The sequence below is a fragment of the Garra rufa genome, chromosome 3 (assembly GCF_049309525.1).
Source record: "Garra rufa chromosome 3, GarRuf1.0, whole genome shotgun sequence".
NCBI classification, from domain to species: Eukaryota; Metazoa; Chordata; class Actinopteri; order Cypriniformes; family Cyprinidae; genus Garra; species Garra rufa.
The window spans coordinates 30505354-30526215 of record NC_133363.1 but is presented as its reverse complement, the minus strand read 5'-3'; the positions used below and the strand labels follow the sequence as shown (position 1 = coordinate 30526215).

Below are 20862 nucleotides of genomic sequence, written 5' to 3'. Positions count from 1 at the left end.
TCCAAAGTCCAACCCCCTCAGAAACACAATACATCGCACCAGCTCACCCCACGCCAAGTGCCTCTACATACCGATCCAACGGTTCAGACCGCCTGCCTCGCCCTGAACATCCGGCAACCCTCCAGAGCTCCATAGGCTTCCTCAGCCCAACACCGCTGGCCACAGCTCCTGATCTCCCGGTCGAGGTGACCGCTATCCCTGATCCCTCAGTCTGGATGGCCAGCGCTCCTGAGTTCCCGGCCGAGATGGCTGAGTTTCTTGTTTTCCCGGCCAAGATGGCCGATGTTCCTGAGTCCCCGGCCAGGATGGCCGATGTTCCTGTTTTCCCGGCCAAGATGGCCGATGTTCCTGTTTTCCCGGCCAAGATGGCCGATGTTCTTGAGTTCTCGGCCAGGATTGCCGATGTTCCTGTTTTCCCAGCCAAGATGGCCGATGTTCCTGAGTCTCCGGCCAAGAGGGGTGAAATTGACATTATGGATATGGCTCTCCCTATGGAGTTCACGGCTCTTATCCTCTCTCCTGAAACCCAGCTGGTTCGGCCCAGTCCTCCGTTGACTGCACCGCCAGAGCGCCCTCCAGTGACTGCGCCGCCAGAGCGCCCTCCAGTGACCACTCGCCCAGAGCAAGCTCCTTCAGTGTCTCCGCTGGAGACGCCCAGCCCTCCTGAATCTCCGCTGGGGTCGTCCAGTCGTCCAGAGCCTTCGCTGGTCCCGTCCAGCCGTCCAGATCCTTCGCTGGTCCCGTCCAGCCGTCCAGAGCCTTCGCTGGTCACGTCCAGTCTTCCAGAGCCTTCGCTGGTCCCGTCCAGCCGTCTAGAGCCTTCGATGGTCCCGTCCAGACGTCCAGAGCCTTCGCTGGTTACACTCAGTCCTCCAAAACCTCCACTGGCCCAACCCGGCCTTCCAGAGCCTCCGCTGGTCCAACCCAGCCTTCCAGAGTATCCCCCCTATGAACTGCTGAATTTCCCAAAGAAAATTGGGGGGGGGGGGCTACATACCCCGAGTCCACGTGGTCTGGCCGAGGACTGAGGCCAGGGCCACGGGGACTGCCCAGCCTTGGCCACCTGAACTGCCTGTCTGGCCGTGGCCGCCTGATCCGCCATGGCCACCTGAACTGCCTGTCTGGCCGTGGCCTCCTGATCCGCCATGGCCACCTGAACTGCCTGTCTGGCCGTGGCCTCCTGATCCGCCATGGCCACTTGAACTGCCTGTCTGGCCGAGGACTGAGGCCAGGGCCACGGGGACTGCCCAGCCATGGCCACCTGAACTGCCTGTCTGGCCGTGGCCGCCTGATCCGCCATGGCCACCTGAACTGCCTGTCTGGCCGTGGCCGCCTGATCCGCCATGGCCACTTGAACTGCCTGTCCGGCCGTGGCCGCCTGAACCGCCATGTAGAGACCTGCGTGGGACGGATTTTTCAGTCCCGCTCCCGCAAGATTGTGTCCCGCGCCCGCCCGCTCCCGCAGAAATATACGTTATCTCGTCCCGCTCCCGCCCGCGACATTGATGATTTGTCCCGCTCCCGCCCGCAAAAGCCCGCATAAAATTAATCTATATTGATTTTTTCTGTACATCGATTGAATTTACATGAAACAGTTCTGTAACATCTTGTAAGTTCCACTAGACCCCAGCATAAACGCTCTGGATAAAATATGTGTTATTTAGACTAAGCATCAACATTCACAAACCACTGTTATTCTTAACAAAAAAGCAAACATGAGCTATGCGTGCATCCACGGCAGAATGCAAACAAACAAGGCTCCTTTAAAGCTGACATCTCAGTATATACGCGATCTCATAAAGCTCTTATAACACAATGGATATTATGCACAATTAATCTTTCATACATGTCTACACTTTGAGTGTTGTAATTTGTAAGCACCCAATATTCAACACTGTTCAATACTTTTGAGCAGTGAGTGGATTTTAACTTAAACACCACTGATTGGCGATGCGCTCCAGAAATCAGCAGATGGCTACATTGCTCACACTTCAAACAAGTTTTAAACCGAAACTGCCTATTCTTGCGCTTACTGATCATATTTATGTTGTTCTTGCTGCTTTTGTGCAATAGATGAATAACAATTTTTTGTTTTTAGATATTTTATGTTTAGATATTTCTATTTTGCGGGAGTCCCGCGAATCATTTTATTTTCCCGCATCCCGCACACACACGAGTCTCTACCCGCCCGCACCCGCACTCGCCCATCAAGTTTTGTCCCGCGCCGCACTCTGTTGCGTTGGGTCCCGCGGGTCCCGCGGTACTCCCGCGGGATTGCAGGTCTCTACCGCCATGGCCACTCGAACTGCCTGTCCGGCCGTGGCCGCCTGATCCGCCATGGCCCCTCGAACTGCCTGTCCGGCCGTGGCCGCCTGATCCGCCATGGCTTCCTGTTCCGCCCTGGAGGCCTTCCCAACCCAGCAAGGTCCTGCCCCGTAACGGCCTCCAGGGCGCCCGCCAGGGCGAGACGCGCCTACCGGGAGGGGGACGTAATGTCATATGTAGCCTTATGTTTCTTGTCTTTTGCCTTTGTGTTTGCATTATTCTGATTTGGTTTCTCCCTCAGTCTTCCCCCGTCTGTTTGTAATCATTTGGTTTAGTCCTTGTTTAGTCATTATCTGTATCACCTGTGTTTCTTGATTAGTTTGCCTTTATAAGTCTGTCTTTGAGTTGAGTCTATTGTCGGTCATTGATTAACGTTTACCTGCGTGTGTGGATGTCTCCTGTTCTGTTAAAGAAGTTGATTAAAGTTATTATTGTCAGAATCCTGCTTCCCGTCTCATCAAACCAGCACGAATCGTAACAGTAGTCAGGGGTAAGTTATATTTTCGAGTTATGGTGTACATATTTTTATGTGCCTGATTGAGAAACATCTATTTCAGACTATTCAGATCAGCAAATTCTGTAATAATTTACTAACATTTCCGTTTCCATGTGAGTAAGATGTTATGTGTATATATGTCGTGGCCAAAAGTTTTGAGAATGACACAAATATTAGTTTTCACACCTTTGTTTCAGTTGTTTCTGTGATGTACTGAAATATAATTACAAGCACTTCATATGTTTCAAAGGCTTTTATCGACAATTACATGACATTTATGCAAAGAGTCAGTATTTGCAGTGTTGGCCCTTCTTTTTCAGGACCTCTGCAATTCGACTGGACATGCTCTCAATCAACTTCTGGGCCAAATCCTGACTGATAGCAACCCATTCTTTCATAATCACTTCTTGGAGTTTGTCAGAATTAGTGGGTTTTTGTTTGTCCACCCGCCTCTTGAGGATTGACCACAAGTTCTCAATGGGATTAAGATCTGGGGAGTTTCCAGGCCATGGACCCAAAATGTCAACGTTTTGGTCCCCGAGCCACTTAGTTATCACTTTTGCCTTATGGCACGGTGCTCCATCGTGCTGGAAAATGCATTGTTCTTCACCAAACTGTTGTTGGATTGTTGGAAGAAGTTGCTGTTGGAGGGTGTTTTGGTACCATCCTTTATTCATGGCTGTGTTTTTGGGCAAAATTGTGAGTGAGCCCACTCCCTTGGATGAGAAGCAACCCCACACATGAATGGTCTCAGGATGCTTTACTGTTGGCATGACACAGGACTGATGGTAGCGCTCACCTTTTCTTCTCCGGAAGCGCTTGCTGGACTTTCTTGGACGCCCTGAAGCCTTCTTAACAAGAATTGAACCTCTTTCCTTGAAGTTCTTGATGATCCTATAAATTGTTGATTTAGGTGCAATCTTAGTACCCACAATATCCTTGCCTGTGAAGCCATTTTTATGCAACGCAATGATGGCTGCACGCGTTTCTTTGCAGGTCACCATGGTTAACAATGGAAGAACAATGATTTCAAGCATCACCCTCCTTTTAACATGTCAAGTCTGCCATTCTAACCCAATCAGCCTGACATAATGATCTCCAGCCTTGTGCTCGTCAACATTCTCACCTGAGTTAACAAGACGATTACTGAAATGATCTCAGCAGATCCTTTAATGACAGCAGTGAAATGCAGTGGAAAGTTTTTTTTTCGGGATTGAGTTAATTTTCATGGCAAAGAAGGACTATGCAATTCATCTGATCAGTCTTCATAACATTCTGGAGTATATGCAAATTGCTATTATAAAAACTTAAGCAGCAACTTTTCCAATTTCCAATATTTATGTAATTCTCAAAACTTTTGGCCACGACTGTATATATATATATATATATATATAGGGGAGAGTGGGGTGATTTGTGCCAGGGGGGAAGTAGTTCCACCCCTTGTTTCTAGAAAACCATAGAAGAAATTGGTCATTTGTCCACATACTTTTGAAGAGCCATCCAATTAACCCATCCCCCAAAGAAGAGAGACACATGGCATGAGATCTAAGCACATTTTAGCTCAAAAAACATTTTTTTGCCTTTCAAAGTAAAATTTATATGATCAAGGTTTTTTGATTGTTGCGTCTGAACAATTATATACAAGTTTGAAAATATTTCACATGTTTTAGTGCATTAGTATGCTACACAATGAGTCTATACAGTTAGCATAATGTTAGCTCTAAACTGCTGGATCATGCTAGTCTTTCAAAATTGTCGGGCTGGGGTGATTTGTGCCAAAGGGACGGGGTTAAGTTGTGCCGGTGGGATGTTAGTAGTCCGGATCTAGACCAGAGGGGTGTTCCATAAAACAAATTGATCAAATAAGCCAGGCTTATTTTAGTTAGTCTGACTTATTATCACTTGATTTGGCTCAAAATAAGTCAGACTACCTGAAATAAGCCTAACTTATTTGGTAAACTTGTTTTATGGAACACCCTCCAACCCTGTTCCTGGAGATCTACCTACCTGCAGACTTTAGTTCCAGTCCTGCTCCAACACAGCTGTCTGTAATTATCATGTGCTACCTAAGAGATTAATTGGCTGGTTCAGGTGTGTTTGATCAGGGTTGGAGCTGAACTTTGTAGGATGGTAGATCTCCAAAAACAGGGTTGGGCAGCCCTGATCTAGACCCACATACCCACAGGGCATAATCTGTGTGAGGAGCGTGCCTCATCAGTGTTTGATTTACCTGCGGTTTGTTTAGTTTAGCTAACACTAATTTTTTGAGTTTTGAGTTTGCACTATTAAAGAGAAGTTTTATTCGGTTTTTTAAGTGGCCTAAGTCACAATGGGATGTTCAGAATTGTTCAGAAAAAAGCCACTTTATTCTTATATGTTACATAATTGACAGACAGTGTTTTGTTGACAGAGAGCGTTCTAATGATTCACAAATATCATATATTGTGTATTTGAGAAAATATGACATGCCAATAGTTTAATAGGGTAACGATATCTAAATAAACATTAAATGAGTAATTTTGTATTGAAGTTGTCTTGATTTTATATTGCATTATAGTTCATGACATTAAAATGTTCTTTTTTACTTTAATAATCACTGGCACAATTTACCCCGATGTATTCTCCCCAAAAGCACAACTTACCCCGCACCGGGTGCAAGTTGTGCCACAAGACCACTTTTTTTATGAAAGCTATAATTCTGAATCTGTTTATTTCATATCCAAAGTTATTGTTCCCAGAGATGCACCACATCCTGAAATATATGCACATACTTAAATTGAAGGGATTACTGTCATGGCTTCACTATAAAGTCACTTTGAGTAAAAACTGGCACAACTCACCCCACTCTCCCCTACATACCTACAAATCATAAATCTTCATTCAGATTTCTAAATGAGCACTTTGTCATTTGTAAACATATGTTGAACGTCCAATGTTTATGTTTATCTGATGTACATGACTGTAAATGTAGGCTATGTGAACGTACATTTTTAATAAGCAGAGGGAATTCCCGACATTAAACAAATAACCGTTTACATGCTTAGGAAGTATGTTTTCTCAATAAAATCATATAATTTCCTATTCATTCAATAGAATGTATGCGAATACTAATATGGCGGTGCGGTGGCTTCACTTATGACGTCATGAGCAATCCAGTTCTCTATTATAGATCAGTGGAACTTTTTTTTTGATAGGCAATAACTTTATTTATCATGCATTTTCGGCTTCACAACTTTGCAGCTAGTTTATGTTCACATACAGCTACATGACACACCACATGAAAGGTCATTTTTGAAAAAGCATAATAGGAGCACTTTAACAGTCGGGAAGTACGTTCAAATTTAAGGGCGTTTCTTCAACTAGGTGCACTTTTAGCCTTGAGAATTTGAAGAAAAAAAAATGTTCAAAAGTCACATAACACAGTCTCATAAGTTTAAATAATTTGTCTAGTTTTAAGGTCTGTAAGAGGACAAACTTATATTACAAGAGAAATAGTTAATATTTTCTTTTTATTTTTGACCTGCAATGAACAAATGTGCATCTCAATATACAGCTGTTATTTAAAAAATAGAATAACTTTGGTTTTTATATTAAGTAGAGCATGGTTCATAAATTGTGGATATTTTTTTTTTATGTGTGATGAGAACCTTTTAAATATTTTTTAAAGATGTGTGTGTGGTGGAAATGACATGGTGGTGGTGGAAATGACAGCGTATTGTGGAAATGACAAGAAATTAAGGTAAATTTAAGGAAGCTTCGTCCCAATGCTGGAACATGACTCTTTCTGGATTGAAACATTTGCAGTCATGCAAATCTATTCTCACAACCCATATAAATTGTACTTTGTAACCATAAATGTCATTTCCACCACATAGGGCAGTGTGGTGGAAATGACATTTCTGTAGTTTTTTGTGAAAAAATGGAAGACAGCTTCACTGACTGGCTTTGAATTAGTACTTAGCATTTCGTGTATGTAAAATACTCTTATTTAACTTAACATTTTTAGCTTTTTAATAACACCCTTGATGGTACAGTATGTGGTGGAAATGACATTCACTGATCAAGCAATATTTACTTTGATTTTTCTTCATTTGTTGTTGATGAAAATTTAAATTCTCTCCATGTCCAACATGTGCTCTGATGTCCCTGAACATTTCCATTGAAACCACCTAAAAAATCTTTCACACAAACTTTTTAAAGATACATTACAGTGTTGTGGTGGAAATGACACTAATACTGTGCGACAGCTATATTTTGTATAAAAAGTAATATTGATAGAGGTCTCACATTAAATACTATAATGTATTTTAATTATTTTACTAGTGCTTAGTTCAAGTACATTAATAGTTACCAGATAAGTCATATTTTTAAACTGTATTTTCATTGTTGAAGTTTAAAAGTCTGGGTGTGCGACAAGGAGAAAACAGTGATTTTGACACCTATAAGACGGTTGAAAAGTATGAAAAAATCATAATAGAAAGGTAGTAAATTTTTTTTAGATTGGTTTTATTGTTAGCTTGACAAAGAAAGAGGAATTTGTCCAAAATTGTATGTATTTTAAAAAATATGACCAAGGTACATAAAAGTGCCCATAGTCTAAGAATCACCCTTAAATGTAGTACCTACTGAAGCAAGTTCAGTTCAGACTGCATGATTTGAACCCCGATTTTGACTCGCCAACAGGTTTTGAGAAATCGCTGACAACTGCCCGAAATCACAGGCAAATTTAACCATCAAAGACGCGATCTGAGAGAATCACCGACGTGTCGCTGACACCCGTGAGCTATTTGGCATGCTAAATATCTGGACCTGTCGGTGATTCAAAATCATGCCGTGTGAAATGTGTTCTGACTGAAAATAACATCGTCGATTACCTACAGCCATTGAGAAAATAACATCCAGGCCGGCGGGATGTTGAGTTACGAAGGTATAGACCACAATATCAACAAGCATGGCTTTCGGTTTATTTAGACCCAAGAAATGGAAGAAAAATTTGTGGAAATTTGACAGGAGCAGCCATGTCTGTTTGACGTGTCATCTGAGCTTGAGAGACCTCTGGAGCTGTCTTAAATAACTGTGAGAGAGTGATTCTTAGCTTTAAGAAATTTGATAAATTGCTTTTATACATAAGTTTGAAAGTAGGAGTAAATTTCATGAATTCTCAGCACTTAAGACTAAAATGGCACTTTGAGAAGCTTGATAAATACGGGCCCTTAGACCCGCTGTGTGTGTGTGTGTGTGTGTGTGTGTGTGTGTGTGTGTGTGTGTGTGTGTACACGTGTGCGCGCGCGCGTGTGTGAAGCGATCAGCTGATTGTCACAACAGCACACCCTTCTCCAGAGCACACCAGCCAGCAGGAGCAAACCAGACGGCACACAAACAGAAGCGCTGGCGTCTGCTGAGTTGGGTCTTCAGTTATGCACAGCTAGACTAAAGCAAAGCGAGCCAGTATCCGCGTCAACATGGACTTGTGTATCGGCGAACTACTGTGAAAACATCTTCAAATTGATTTAGCTAAGCGTTGTACTCGAACAGGTGTTGTGTAATATTCAGTTCCCGTGAAAAACTGTTCCAATGGGCGGTGTTATCGTGAATATTCAAATGAAGTTCCGCGGTGGGCGTGGCTTTGTGAGCTACGAACAATCGAATGGAATTGAATGCGTTGTCTGTTCTTCACCTCTGGTTTGATAAATTATTTTGTTAAGGTTATAAAGCCGAGTGTTCATAAGTCCCGTTTAGATGTACAGCTGTTTATGTTATTCACATAAAAGGCTAACATGCTTTTTGTTTTGTATGTGCTTTCATCAGAACGCTTTATCATGGCCATATGACAATGTTTTTTGCGGTGTGCCTAACGTGAATAACAAACACCAAGCACAGCATGAATCGAAGACATTTCTGTTGTTCCTCATTGTTTTTTTTTTTTTTTTTTTTTTTTAGTCGTTTATTTAAAAGCTGTGTCAGTAGTTGCTGTGCATTTTGCTTTTCATAACTGACTGATAGTAACTCAAATGTCGTTAGATGCATGTTCAAATAAAGATTGTTTAATGTACTCTGGTGTTGTTTTGTGTTGCTTTTTTCCTTTTTTTTGGTCAAGAGCCTTGCAACAATTAAAAAAAATAATAATTTGCAGATGAGAGATGTTGTTTATGGAGCATTTAAGAGAAGAGAAATGTATTGCCCATAAAAGGCTGTGCCTCTAGTACTTAAACGAAAAGTCAACTTTTACCATTTTATTCATCCATAAATACTTGCAGCAATGCATTACACATAGTAGGTATTATCACAATGCATGTTCTCTCTGGATGTACAAATACAAGACATTACAAAATAAATAAAAGAAATATAGATGACACTGCTAGGACATGTCTCCATGTTTTTGTATGTTTACACAAATTTACAAACATGTACACAAGTATGTTTAAAGCAAGTTGGAAAATATAAAAATGTGAAAGGTGGTTATAGCAATGAAAAACAACTGCCCAAACTAAAATATATATATAATACTGTGTTTGGCAACTTATTCCTTGTCCGTCCTCTGGAACCTCTGGAATGGCAGTGTCAGTTCAATGAAAAGGGTAAAAACAAAATTCCTTTATTCAAATGGATCTTTATTGTTATATTAGAACTAGTAAAATGGCCTTTTTTAGGTGTTACAGTATTCCATGAATCTTCATTGTAGCTGGATCCAGAAGAATATGATATGGTGATTGGTTCAATTAATAAGAACTACTGGACACTCATGGTCTGTTTCTTTCAAATCTCATCCTTCTATAAACTAAAGTGATTTTAAATTTAAAGCAAGATTAAATCAAGATTAAACTATTTATTTTGCAGGTGATATATCCGAAAGAATGGAGAATTTTATACCTGAATTCCCTTGGTGAAACCACTCAAAAAGAAGCTTGGGGTAAAAAGGTTATAAGGTCAGAACAAACATATGCCATTCATGTCCTCATTTATCAATTGTTTGTCTGTTTTTATTAACATTTCAAAAGCTTCTGTAAAGCAACTTTATGGCCACAAAAGGAATGGATGGGGAGTGGGAATGTGGCACTTTACCACACAGCCTCCAACAGGATGGCACTTCATGTGGTATTTTTGTATGTAAAGTAGGTGTTTTTCTAAATGCACACTTACTAATTAAAATTTTTAAAAGTATTGAGGGTTTAATGAGTTCTTCTGGTAGTTTGCAGAAGCAATTCTAATAGGCTGCAATTTGGAGTTTGAAACCACAGCTGCCAATGTTGAGATGTTTCGCAAAGAAATGGCCCTGTGTCTGCTACAAGAATGTGGTGTGTGTGTGTGTGTGTGAGACAGACAGACACAGACAGACAGACAGACAGACAGACGCACGCACGCACGCACGCACGCACACACACACACACACACACACACACACACACACACACACTTTGTTTAATCAATATTAAGTGCATTATATTGATGCTTTTATTTCCATAGATGACCTTTCAGACTTATGCTTGGCATGTGGGGACAAATATCCATCCACACAAGATACACAGGACTCTTGGGTTTGTCAATCAGCAATTGCTCTTTGAATGTTCTTTGAATGTTGCTGTAGAACATGCTTCTCTCTGCCTTTCCACCTTACCTCAGGATGTCCATATAATCCCCAGCTCCAGTTGTATGCCAACCTCTCACAGAGACCGTGGAGATGTGACACCCATCCCGAGGAAACCTGTGACTGACAGATGCATAAGTTCTGGTTCTGGGAATACTCCATGTATTTATTTATTTTTTCTCATAGTTTTGCTCTTTTTTCTTCATGTAAAGCTGCTTTAATACAACACAGGATAGCAAAGTGCTATATAATTATTTGAATAGAATGTAATTTCTTGTAATGTCTAGGCATTCTGTGTAATGCATTGCTGCAAGTATTTATGCATGAATAAAATTGTAAAAGTTAACTTTTCATGTGTTTAAGTAGCCTACTATGGGCAGTAAATTTAAAATAACTTTGTTTTCGTTCTCTTCTCTTAAATGCTCCATAAACAACATCTCTTATTTGCAAATTTTGAATTGTTGCAAGGCACTTGACCAAAAAAAAAAAAAAAAAAACAAGGAAAAAGGCAACACAAAACAACACCTGAGTACATTAAATAATCTTTATTTGAACATGCATCTAACGACATTTGAGTTTAATTGCTATCAGTCAGTTATGAAAAGCGAAATACACAGCAACTACTGACACAGCTTTTAAATAAACGACAAAAAAACAAAACAAAAAAAACAAAACAATGAGGAACAACAGAAATGTCTTCGATTCATGCTGTGCTTGGTGTTTGTTATTCACGTTAGGCACACCGCAAAAAACATTGTCATATGGCCATGATAAAGCGTTCTGATGAAAGCACATACAAAACAAAAAGCATTTTAGCCTTTTATGTGAATAACATAAACAGCTGTACATCTAAACGGGACTTATGAACACTCGGCTTTATAACCTTAACAAAATAATTTATACCATTCCATTCGATTGTTCGTAGCTCACAAAGCCACGCCCACCGCGGAACTTCCTTTGAATATTCATGATAACACCGCCCATTGGAACAGTTTTTCACGGGAACTGAATATTACACAACACCGGGATGATCTGAAGTATCTTGTTTACTCTCGAAGCTTTTGCATTTAAGCATAATGTACAGCTTTGACTAGACAGCCGTGCGTAACACTGAATATGACAGAGGACATAATGACGGCTGTGCGTGGAAATCTTTCTCAAACAGCAGGTGCCTCGGGGCAAAAGGATAGCGGACAAACTGAACCGACCAACGGGGCGATCCCTTCCACCTTACCCGCGGAGCTCAGCCAGGACTCCCCGTCCTGCACCAGCGAACTGTCACGCACGTGGCTGCAGTTTGCCAATGCTTTCGTCATTATCTTTTCCATATATGTCTTGGGTTATTTTGAGTTCAGTTTTAGCTGGCTTTTAATCGCACTCACGATATTTTTCTTTTGGAGAAGAAACACGAGGTGTAAGAACCGTTTACATCGAGCACTTTCCTTTTTTGAGCAAGATGACACGGTCAAACAGGAGCTGGAGACAACTGAGTTACCGTCATGGGTGAGTTTTAAACCCGGTTCACCGGGTTTCATTTTAATTTTCCGAGTTTATTTTTTATTTTCCGAGTTTAATTTTTATTTTCTAAAATACTAAATTGTCCATCACCAAAGCTGGACTAAAAAAGACAGAATGAGTTCTCTAATTTTGTGAAATTGATGTTGTGGGTGGGTGGTTTAAAGTTTGAAATTTGATAAACAAACACATGTTCAGACTCAGAGTTGTTTCTCTTCATTCATGCTTATTAAATTAGGGCATCTTGTTTGCTTTTAATGTTGTGTCCATTCACCAAACTCTGTGCTTGAAACAACAACTAAGTTTGGATCTGATCCCAGGCTGTCAGACTTTTTGCCCTTTTGTCTGTGAAGGTAAACAGTGTTTTTCCAAATGATGCCACATGTGTCTTTACAAATTTTCTGTCTATTTTTATCTTGTATAAGCATTATCTTGAGCCTCTGCTCATCATGGCTGTAATTAAAAAGCCAAAGTGCAACAAAGTAAATACACATTATGTAATGAGATATTTAGACCTGAAGGGTGAGAACCAATGTCAGTCTGTAGGTAAAAGTGAGGATTTACTCCCCAGCAATCTGTATGCTATAAAAATTTAATTTGTACAGAATAATGCTAAAAATGTAAATATCAATTAAAAGGGTCACAACATTAATACAGTTTTTTGCACAAAAGTATGTAGGGAAAAAATACAATTTTCAACCCTTATTCTGACCCTTTGTCTAAAATGGCCAGTTTTAAGGGGCAGGAATTGGCCGCTGTTATGATTAACGTTATTGCATAGGAAATAGTATCAAAGCCCCCTCGCTATTGCATGTGTGTTTTTGACAACATGATTAAAAAATGGCCATTTCCAGACAAAGCATTATGAATTTGTAATACAGTTGCAGTCAGACATAGAACAACTTCATCTTTCAACAAATGTTTCTTTGTGAACTCTCCATGACACTGTGCCTAATTTACAAAACAAAATGCTCTGACCAGTCCTATGACACAATCTGGGATGCCATTAAAAATAAACACTCCCCTTGTGCTGGGATCCTTCTAATATTTGTACAAACATACAAACAAGCAGTTTAAACCAGTGGTGTAGTGCAGGGTATACAGCACCCACTTCTTTATTTGTCAGCTTTGCGTGTACCCACTTCTAAATCCCCTCTGATGCACATCATTCAGTAGTGATTGTGCATTAGCCAAAATCATGACAGTCCACCACATGAATAGTTATTCAATCGCATGTGATTAAATGCAAATATTCCCTTAAAGTGCTCCTATTATGCTTTTTCAAAAATGAGCTTGAAAAAGGGCCATAATGAGTGTTGCATTTTCCCCCATTCAAAACTATACGAGTGACAAGTCTTGGGTATTCTATTGTCTTTGGTACAATGCAGATTCACTAAATGCTTGCTCTTAAAGGTCCACTGAAGTGCCTTAAAACATGCAGTGTTATTCTATGTGGTGACGTAATTTTAACTGAAACCAAAACAGCCTTGCCCACTTTTTTTGATTAGCCACAGTTCGCGTGGCACAACGTCAAACCAGACCTCATTTGCCCCAATGGAAAGCACATTTACACTGTCTGAATCGTTCTCTATCACCTACATTACGCACTACATGCCATTCACCAAACAGAAAACCCTTACACTGTGAACAAGGGACCGATCTTAGCCTCAGAGTCAGCGTCTATTTATAGTGTAGGGGGCAGGACACATTGCGGAGTCTAGAGAGCATTTGATTGGACAGAATGTTTGATGAGAAGCTGAAGTGCACGCTGATATCATCAAAATCGTTAGGCTCGTTTGAGATGCGCCTTGCCTTGCCTGAAATGTAGGCGAGAGTAGGCAGCTGCAGTGAGGGGAGGAGTAAAATAAGCGCAGTCAAGACGGACAGTTCTGAGCTCTGGAAGCGGAACAGATACCTACGAGATCAAAGGCGGATATCGCGTTATTCACACACTCACGTGCTGTGTTGCTGATAAACATGATATAATTTCAGCTCTGTTGCTTTTATATGAAAATAAATAAGATGCACAAGACACTCTAAGTTCTTGCTATTTAATTCCATACAAAAGCCGTATTTATCATCCATTTGTTACTTCAATACAAACATGCATTTTAGATTTTTATAGTAATATGACAACAATCACATATCACACACAGAGATCGCACTATCATAGTGTTTGGGAATATGCATGCGTAATTTAAGCACATAACCACTTGATATTAGATTAAAAAATAAAACATTTTAGAAGAGAACGTAGCATCACAGTTGTTTGAACCAATGAGCAATAAGCTGTGTCGTCAGCTAGTCGTTTCCCATCGTGCTTTTGGTCAGTGCAGTCGGTGGAGAGCTACTGCGCCCGACTGCGCAATCCAACACAGCCACCTCGCCATCGCCCATAAATGTAAATTTTGTCGTTGTTTTGAAGCACACTAGCTTATAGATAACCTTAAGGCTAATATATTTATACTAAAAGCCCAAAATTTTTAATTTTGATTTCATGGGGGCTTTAAAAGATGGATCAGTGGCCAGTTTATCAGAAGCTTGCTCCTCTGAACCTTTATCTGTAAGTATGATTAATAATTGATGATTGTATTTTCTAGTGATTGGTCAAAATATGTAGTTATGTATGATATGTTGTGTCCTGCTAAGTGGTTATAACTCAGGCTTCTATAGTTGTTCAGCTGTGTGCCCACTGTAGTCTAAAATGTATGGATTGATGCAGCTTCACTGTCTTATTAGTTGGAGTAATGATAAAGGATGGCGCATGGTTTTACACAGTGTAATGCCTTATATAATGTTGAAGTTTACAACATAGAGGTGTGCCCGGTTCGCTTACATAAGCATATTGCGAGCACTTTCCACGGTAGTCCGTGCTAACTAATTGAAGTATTCTCCAGTCCTGCTTGCAAATCAGCTTCACGAGAGATGTTTTGCGAAGTGATTATGTATCGCAAAAATATTTCGTAAAGACGTACTGAAATACCACATTTCAGTCAGAACATAGATTGTTTTCATACCCTGCTAGTGGTGCGATATAAAGCTTTTTATGAACGCATTTAGCACGGGCGACCGTGAAAAATCCACTGTGTACGGAAGCACAGGGCTTTTAGCCTATACCAACAAACATGGTAGAATATAGCATTCAAAAGTCGAGGGTCAATTCCATGCCAAAGGAAATGTCCACGTCCATAACGCTAAAATATGTGATGTGAAAGATTACATGACATTCTACTATTTCTTGCATGAAAAACAAGTAACATTACAAAACGTTCCAAGTGGGCCAAATTATTCACATCATAGGCTACAATGTGCTTTTTTCATTGGTGTTATGGACATTACAAAAAGTTATTTTACCGTGGAATTTCACCTAGTACTTCCAAACCATCACTAACTTACTGCATAGCCCAAAAGGTAGAGAATGTTTATTTTGAGGTAGATCTTGTACTGCTCTCACTTGTATCAGCCTGATGCAGACCTCAGTTATGAGGTGCCCGCTGTCCTAAGTGACACTGGCAACCCGGATGACGAAACTCTACTGACTTCGTGATTGGTAGATAGCTGGAGGGTGGCACCTCAGGCCAAAACACAACATGAAAACATCAACATCAGTTGATGGCTGCAACTTTCACTTTTAAATGACAATATCCTGGCCGGACCACTGTTGTCAGTGATATAAGTATTTGAAATGAACATGATTTCTTAATGTCTAGTGACATGTCAGGGCCATTTTATGATTAACTGAAATAAATTTCTTACAGACGGTTCATTTAAAGGTACACAGTAGGTCCTTAGGCTACAATTATTATGTACCCAAAACGTGTTTTAAAAGTTGTACCCTTCAGGGTACTACCCCAGTGACAGCTACTTCCACCCTAAAAGGTACAGTTTTGTACCTTTTTTTCTGAGAGTGCATAATTCGGGATGCCGTTAAAAAAAAACCTGTCCATTCATTCCTTATGCTGGGATCCTTCTGATATCTGTACAAATGATGCGAATGATCTGTTTAAACCAAACACGTCAAGGCAACGTTCTTTCACTCCATTTGTCCTATTAGAGACAGAATCAAGCGCATAGACAAAAGTGCATGCACATCTGTATACTGCATCCAGTGTAGACAAGATAGTGGCAGTAAGTGTTTTTTTATTTGCTATTGACGTGATGCAACACTTTCATACAGCGTGTCAGCCGTTAAGCAACGCTGCAGTCAGATCTAGTTGCACTTTAGTCTCGCGTAGCCAGACCTTCAGACTGATGGCTGAAGGTCTGGAATTCATGGCAGCTTTAATTGGCCAAGGCCCGCCCATAAGGCCGTTTGACCGACATGTCAAACAACCAATCACAGTTTGTTTCGTTCAGCGTCACGTTTCGGGGTGTAGAAATGCCCCCACAACAACAGACTGGCGTGCAACAAGTCAGTCATTGAAATAACCAGCATTGAAAGTTAACGAAGAAGAGGGAGAACAAGCAGTAAGTCAGTAATTTGTTCGCGAACGTCGCAAATGTGTATAACAACAACGACGTCTGCATAAGCACCTTTTAGCAAAACGCGAGTAAATCAGTCTGCGCTTTGTTTCCCGGCAGACCGAAAATAAACGCGACACTCGCGTGTTCCGGATATCCGATCAAATTCAACTAATCAGATCACGACTTCGACATTCCTGAAGTGTTTCCAGTTAAGTGTACCATATGCATCAGACGTTTAGCCAACGTTCCGTGGGCGTGACGCCTGAGGCTGAGACTAGTTGCACTTCATCTTTCAACAGATGTTTCTTTGTGAACTCTCCATGACACTGCTTCATTTACAAAACAAAATGCTCTGATCAGTCCTCAGGCAGGATTCGTGATGCCGTTAAAAATAAGCTATCCATTCATTCCATACGCTGGGATCCTTCTGATATCTACAAAGACACAAACAAGCTGTTTAAACCAAATGTGTCAAAGCAAACATTCTTTCACTACTTTTGTCCTATTGACAACAGACTCAAGCGCGAGTATTGTGTCAGAAAGTCAATGCACATCTGTATACTGTGTTCGGTGTATACAAGATAGCGGCAGTGATTATAATTTCTATTTGCATTAAGTGTGTCAGTGATTAAGTGACTGAATGCCAGTGGGCGGGGGCTATGGAGAGAAGATGACTATTCGTTGATGCCTTGCTCTGGAGGCAGTGTTTATGCAAAGGTTTATGTCCAAGTGATGTCACCCTGGTACCCTGTCATTGCATAGGAAATAGTCTCAGTGCTTTGTGTTTTGACATCATGATAAAAAATAAAAAAGGTAATTTCCAGACAACGCATTTATGAAATCATTTACTTACAGTTTGTGATGCAGCTGCAGTCAGATCTAGTACTGCTTCATCTTTCAACAAATGTTTCTTTGTGAACTCTCCTTGACACTGTGCCTCGTTTACTAGGGATGCACCGAAATGAAAATTCTTGGCCGAAACCAAGGCCGAAAACCGAAACACCGAAAGAATTATGGCAATTATTAGTACCATTGAATTTATAACTATGATTGTGTACTAATCTTACTAAAATCAAGGCATTGCAATTGCATAAATTAATATTAAAGTTATAAAGAATAAATCAGTTATATTAATTTAAACAATTATTATCAATCAAGCATTATATTACTTAAATAACATACAGCCTTTGTTTAAATTGTTTAAAACATTATCTTGTGGATCCATCAGTTCACATTTACAACTCATGCGTTTCTCTTCCAGCAGGAGGCGCTGTCAGACTGGTACACCAAGCAGTGCAGCAAAATGACTTTGAAACGTGCAGCGCTCATTTATTCAATGGATAGCCTTTTGAAGTTTCATTGCAATTCTTGTCTTTCAGTCCCACATTTAAGACCACCTGAAATAACACTGCAGTCATCAATGAAAATTAAGAGCTTTATTTCAAGAACCGACTTTCAAAAACAAACCTTACACAAAATATGTTTCTTTTTATTTTTTCCCCACCATGTTCGGGGCACAAGAAAAATATTAGGGGGCTTTAATATCAGCATATTAAATATAATCGTCTCTCATTGTATCTGAGAGAAAGCACATTAGATGCTGAAAGAACTGTCAGTTTTTACTTTCGCTTTCACATATTGCACAGTTTTCACGTTGCTTGTGTGATATCCATTGGCTCATCTCCATGGTTTAAAACATAAATATTTATAAAAATGCAGTATATAGAAAAGACATATCTTTAAAATATTGCGATATAACACCAACATAAAGCCATTGTTTTTCACTCACTGAAAGCTAACGTACATCTGTCTGCTTGCAATGCGCCGATCTCTGTTCTCATCACTGGCTGCACGCACGACTGCAGACACACCCCCTCTTGAAATTTCGGCATTACATGTTTTGCAAATCGCAATCCGAGGGTCTTTCTCTCAGATATACTGAAATAAGTCCACACCGCAGACGTGTTGCTTCAGACAAGCACGTGCAGGCCGCGGTTTCTGTTTGCGTCAACGTACTGTTTCGGCCGTGTTGTTTCGGTGATAAAAGTCTTTAGGCCGAAAACCGAAAATGCACTTTTGGGCCATTTTCGGCCGAAAATTTTCGGTGGCCGAATATTCGGTGGGGCGTTGCTAGACCCTTTTTACTGGGGCACGTGCCCCGGGAAAAATATGCGGTGCCCCAGTAAAATCTCCAATTTGAGTTATAATTTACGTTGATAATCCCAAAATAAAGACATTTAAATACATGTAACAACTGAATTTACGAGTAATGGGGGCCTGTGCCCCAGTAGTGCTTTAGGTCTAGCAACTCCCGTGCATCCCTATCGTTTACAAAACAAAATGCTCCTATCAAACCACTGACACGATCCAGGCGAATGCACATTTATATACTGTATCCAGTGTAGACAAGATGGCGACAGTGATTGCAATTTCTATTTGCTTTTGACGTGACGCAACACTCACATTCAGAGTGTCAGCCATTAAGCAACCGAACGCCAGTGGGCGGGGCCTATAATGAGAAGACGACTATTTGTCAATGTCTTGCTCTGGATCCAAACGAGTTATTTTTTTGAGATTAATTAAATAATTGGTTTATAATGAGGATTTTTTTAAGCTATGAAATTTGCAGGTTGTTTTATTGATAGAAAGACCCATTATATGCCAAAAGATCAAGGCAAATTTGATTTATCATGTCATGACCCCTTTAAGTAGTTAACTATAATTATCTTACCATATTTGGTGATAAACTACATTATATGTAATTTTATTGTGAATTACTGTTAAAATTTAGATTAAGCACATTATTGTATTATTGCTTTTTTCCTTTCAAAACATGTAAAGTGTTTTGAATAGGAGATGTAAGAAATTATTTATTTGAAATGATGATTTATATAGAAGTGAAATGCTTTCTGGAGCCTTGCGAATGTATAAACATGTTGGTTCAAAAAAGCTGTGCATCTTACAGTCCTTGTTGGGGACATCTTGTAAATAATAAATTAGAGGTCAGTCAGTATGGGATTTCCAATGATGGATAATAATCAGATATGTTTTCATTACATGGTCTACACTTCATTTAGTCTTAACTGCTCTTGAGCCTTAATCAAATTTCATTCCAACTTGAGTCAGTTTGCCTTTGTGAGATTAGAAGTCTGTTGAACTGTTTTTTGTTGATGAGTTTGAAGTTGTTTTCTAAGAAACAGTGAAGTTATGGATTCTGTGATTATTCTCATTTTGTGGTTCCGTGCTTTTACACCAAGAAGTAGCTTTTGAAACACTGATGACTTGTTTGTCCAGTTTCTCTGTGGTTCCTGGAAAAGTGTGTTATGTCAAGTTTTTTCTTGGTTCTCTGGGACATGTGTCTTAAAGAATCTGTGTCTCAAAATCTCTTGTTTAAAGGCTTCAAGCTTGCTACACTAATGTCTACCTAAATGCATTACATAAGTTACAAAATATGTAAATACAAGTAATAACTTTTTAGAGAGAGAAAGAGAGCAGAGTTTAAATAACCAAGTAGCTGATTCTTTGTCTTGGTTTGAATTTCAGAAGTTTCACCTCCTGTGCCCAGAGGCAGCAGCGTCCAGCCTGGTCTGCCCCCCTTTCAGTCAAACAGTGCTAGATTGAACACAATGCTTCAGTCTTATTGGCACTCAACAGCTCGCTCATTGCATAACGCTCTAATGAAATCTTTCTGTTCTACATTCTCTGTAGCCATTATGCCTGTTGATGTATTGTATGTTAGTGCTTCATAGTTCACTGTTTCGAGTCACAAAGGATGCAGCCTTCAAGCATCAAATGTATGTCTGCCGGCATTCAATTCCAACTGCACTGCCTGGATCCTTCCAGCCTTAGCTTACTAAGGCAAAGGTCAGCGTCTCCCATTCTCACTTCCACTCGTACAAATATCACATTTGTGAGAAAGGTGCTTCGGTTCCTATTCTGATCTTTTGCTAGAAGTTGTTTTACTCACAGCTTTTTACGGTTTTCTCAGAGGTGGTGAATTTTCACGCACTGATTCATTTGAACTTCCCCCAGGACATTACACAGCTCATTCTTTGGGCAAGGGGGCAGCTACGACTGCAGCCTCCTCAACTCAAGTCTCTGCTTTGAAGGCCATGGGGTGATGGTCGTCAGCTGCTTATGAACATTACCTCCGTCCCGACGCTCAAACCTGAAGCTCAAAAAGCTATGAGTGCAGCTCCCTGATCCGTGATTTAAAAAAAAAAATAAAGATAATAATGATAATAAAATAATTTATGGCTTCAGTTGACTTGTTGAGTTTGATTTATTTTATTTTATCTATTTATTTGTCTTCTAGTGCTCAATTCACATAGTTGATTGGCTTTTTAAAGCAGTAAATTAGCTGCAAAGCTCTTTTGGCTCCTCTGCTGGCTCTTCTGTTATCATTTTGTAAAAATGACTAGTTTAAAATGGAGAAATCTGTATTTTATCCAGCCCCACTTTCTCCTTATCCTTGTCC

The 20862-nt window shown here is 40.2% G+C and overlaps 1 protein-coding gene across 1 annotated transcript in view; it reads left to right on the top strand.

The window, feature by feature from the left end:
- Positions 1-365: 365 nt before the first annotated feature.
- LOC141331544 (extended synaptotagmin-2-A-like) overlaps positions 366-20862 on the top strand; it is a 59448-nt gene continuing 38951 nt past the window's right edge. Inside the window, exons 1-4 of the mRNA XM_073836599.1 lie at positions 366-578; positions 8162-8269; positions 10442-10568; positions 11491-11909. Coding sequence (XP_073692700.1) covers positions 366-578; positions 8162-8269; positions 10442-10568; positions 11491-11909 — 867 coding nt within the window. The remainder of the gene's footprint in view (positions 579-8161; positions 8270-10441; positions 10569-11490; positions 11910-20862) is intronic.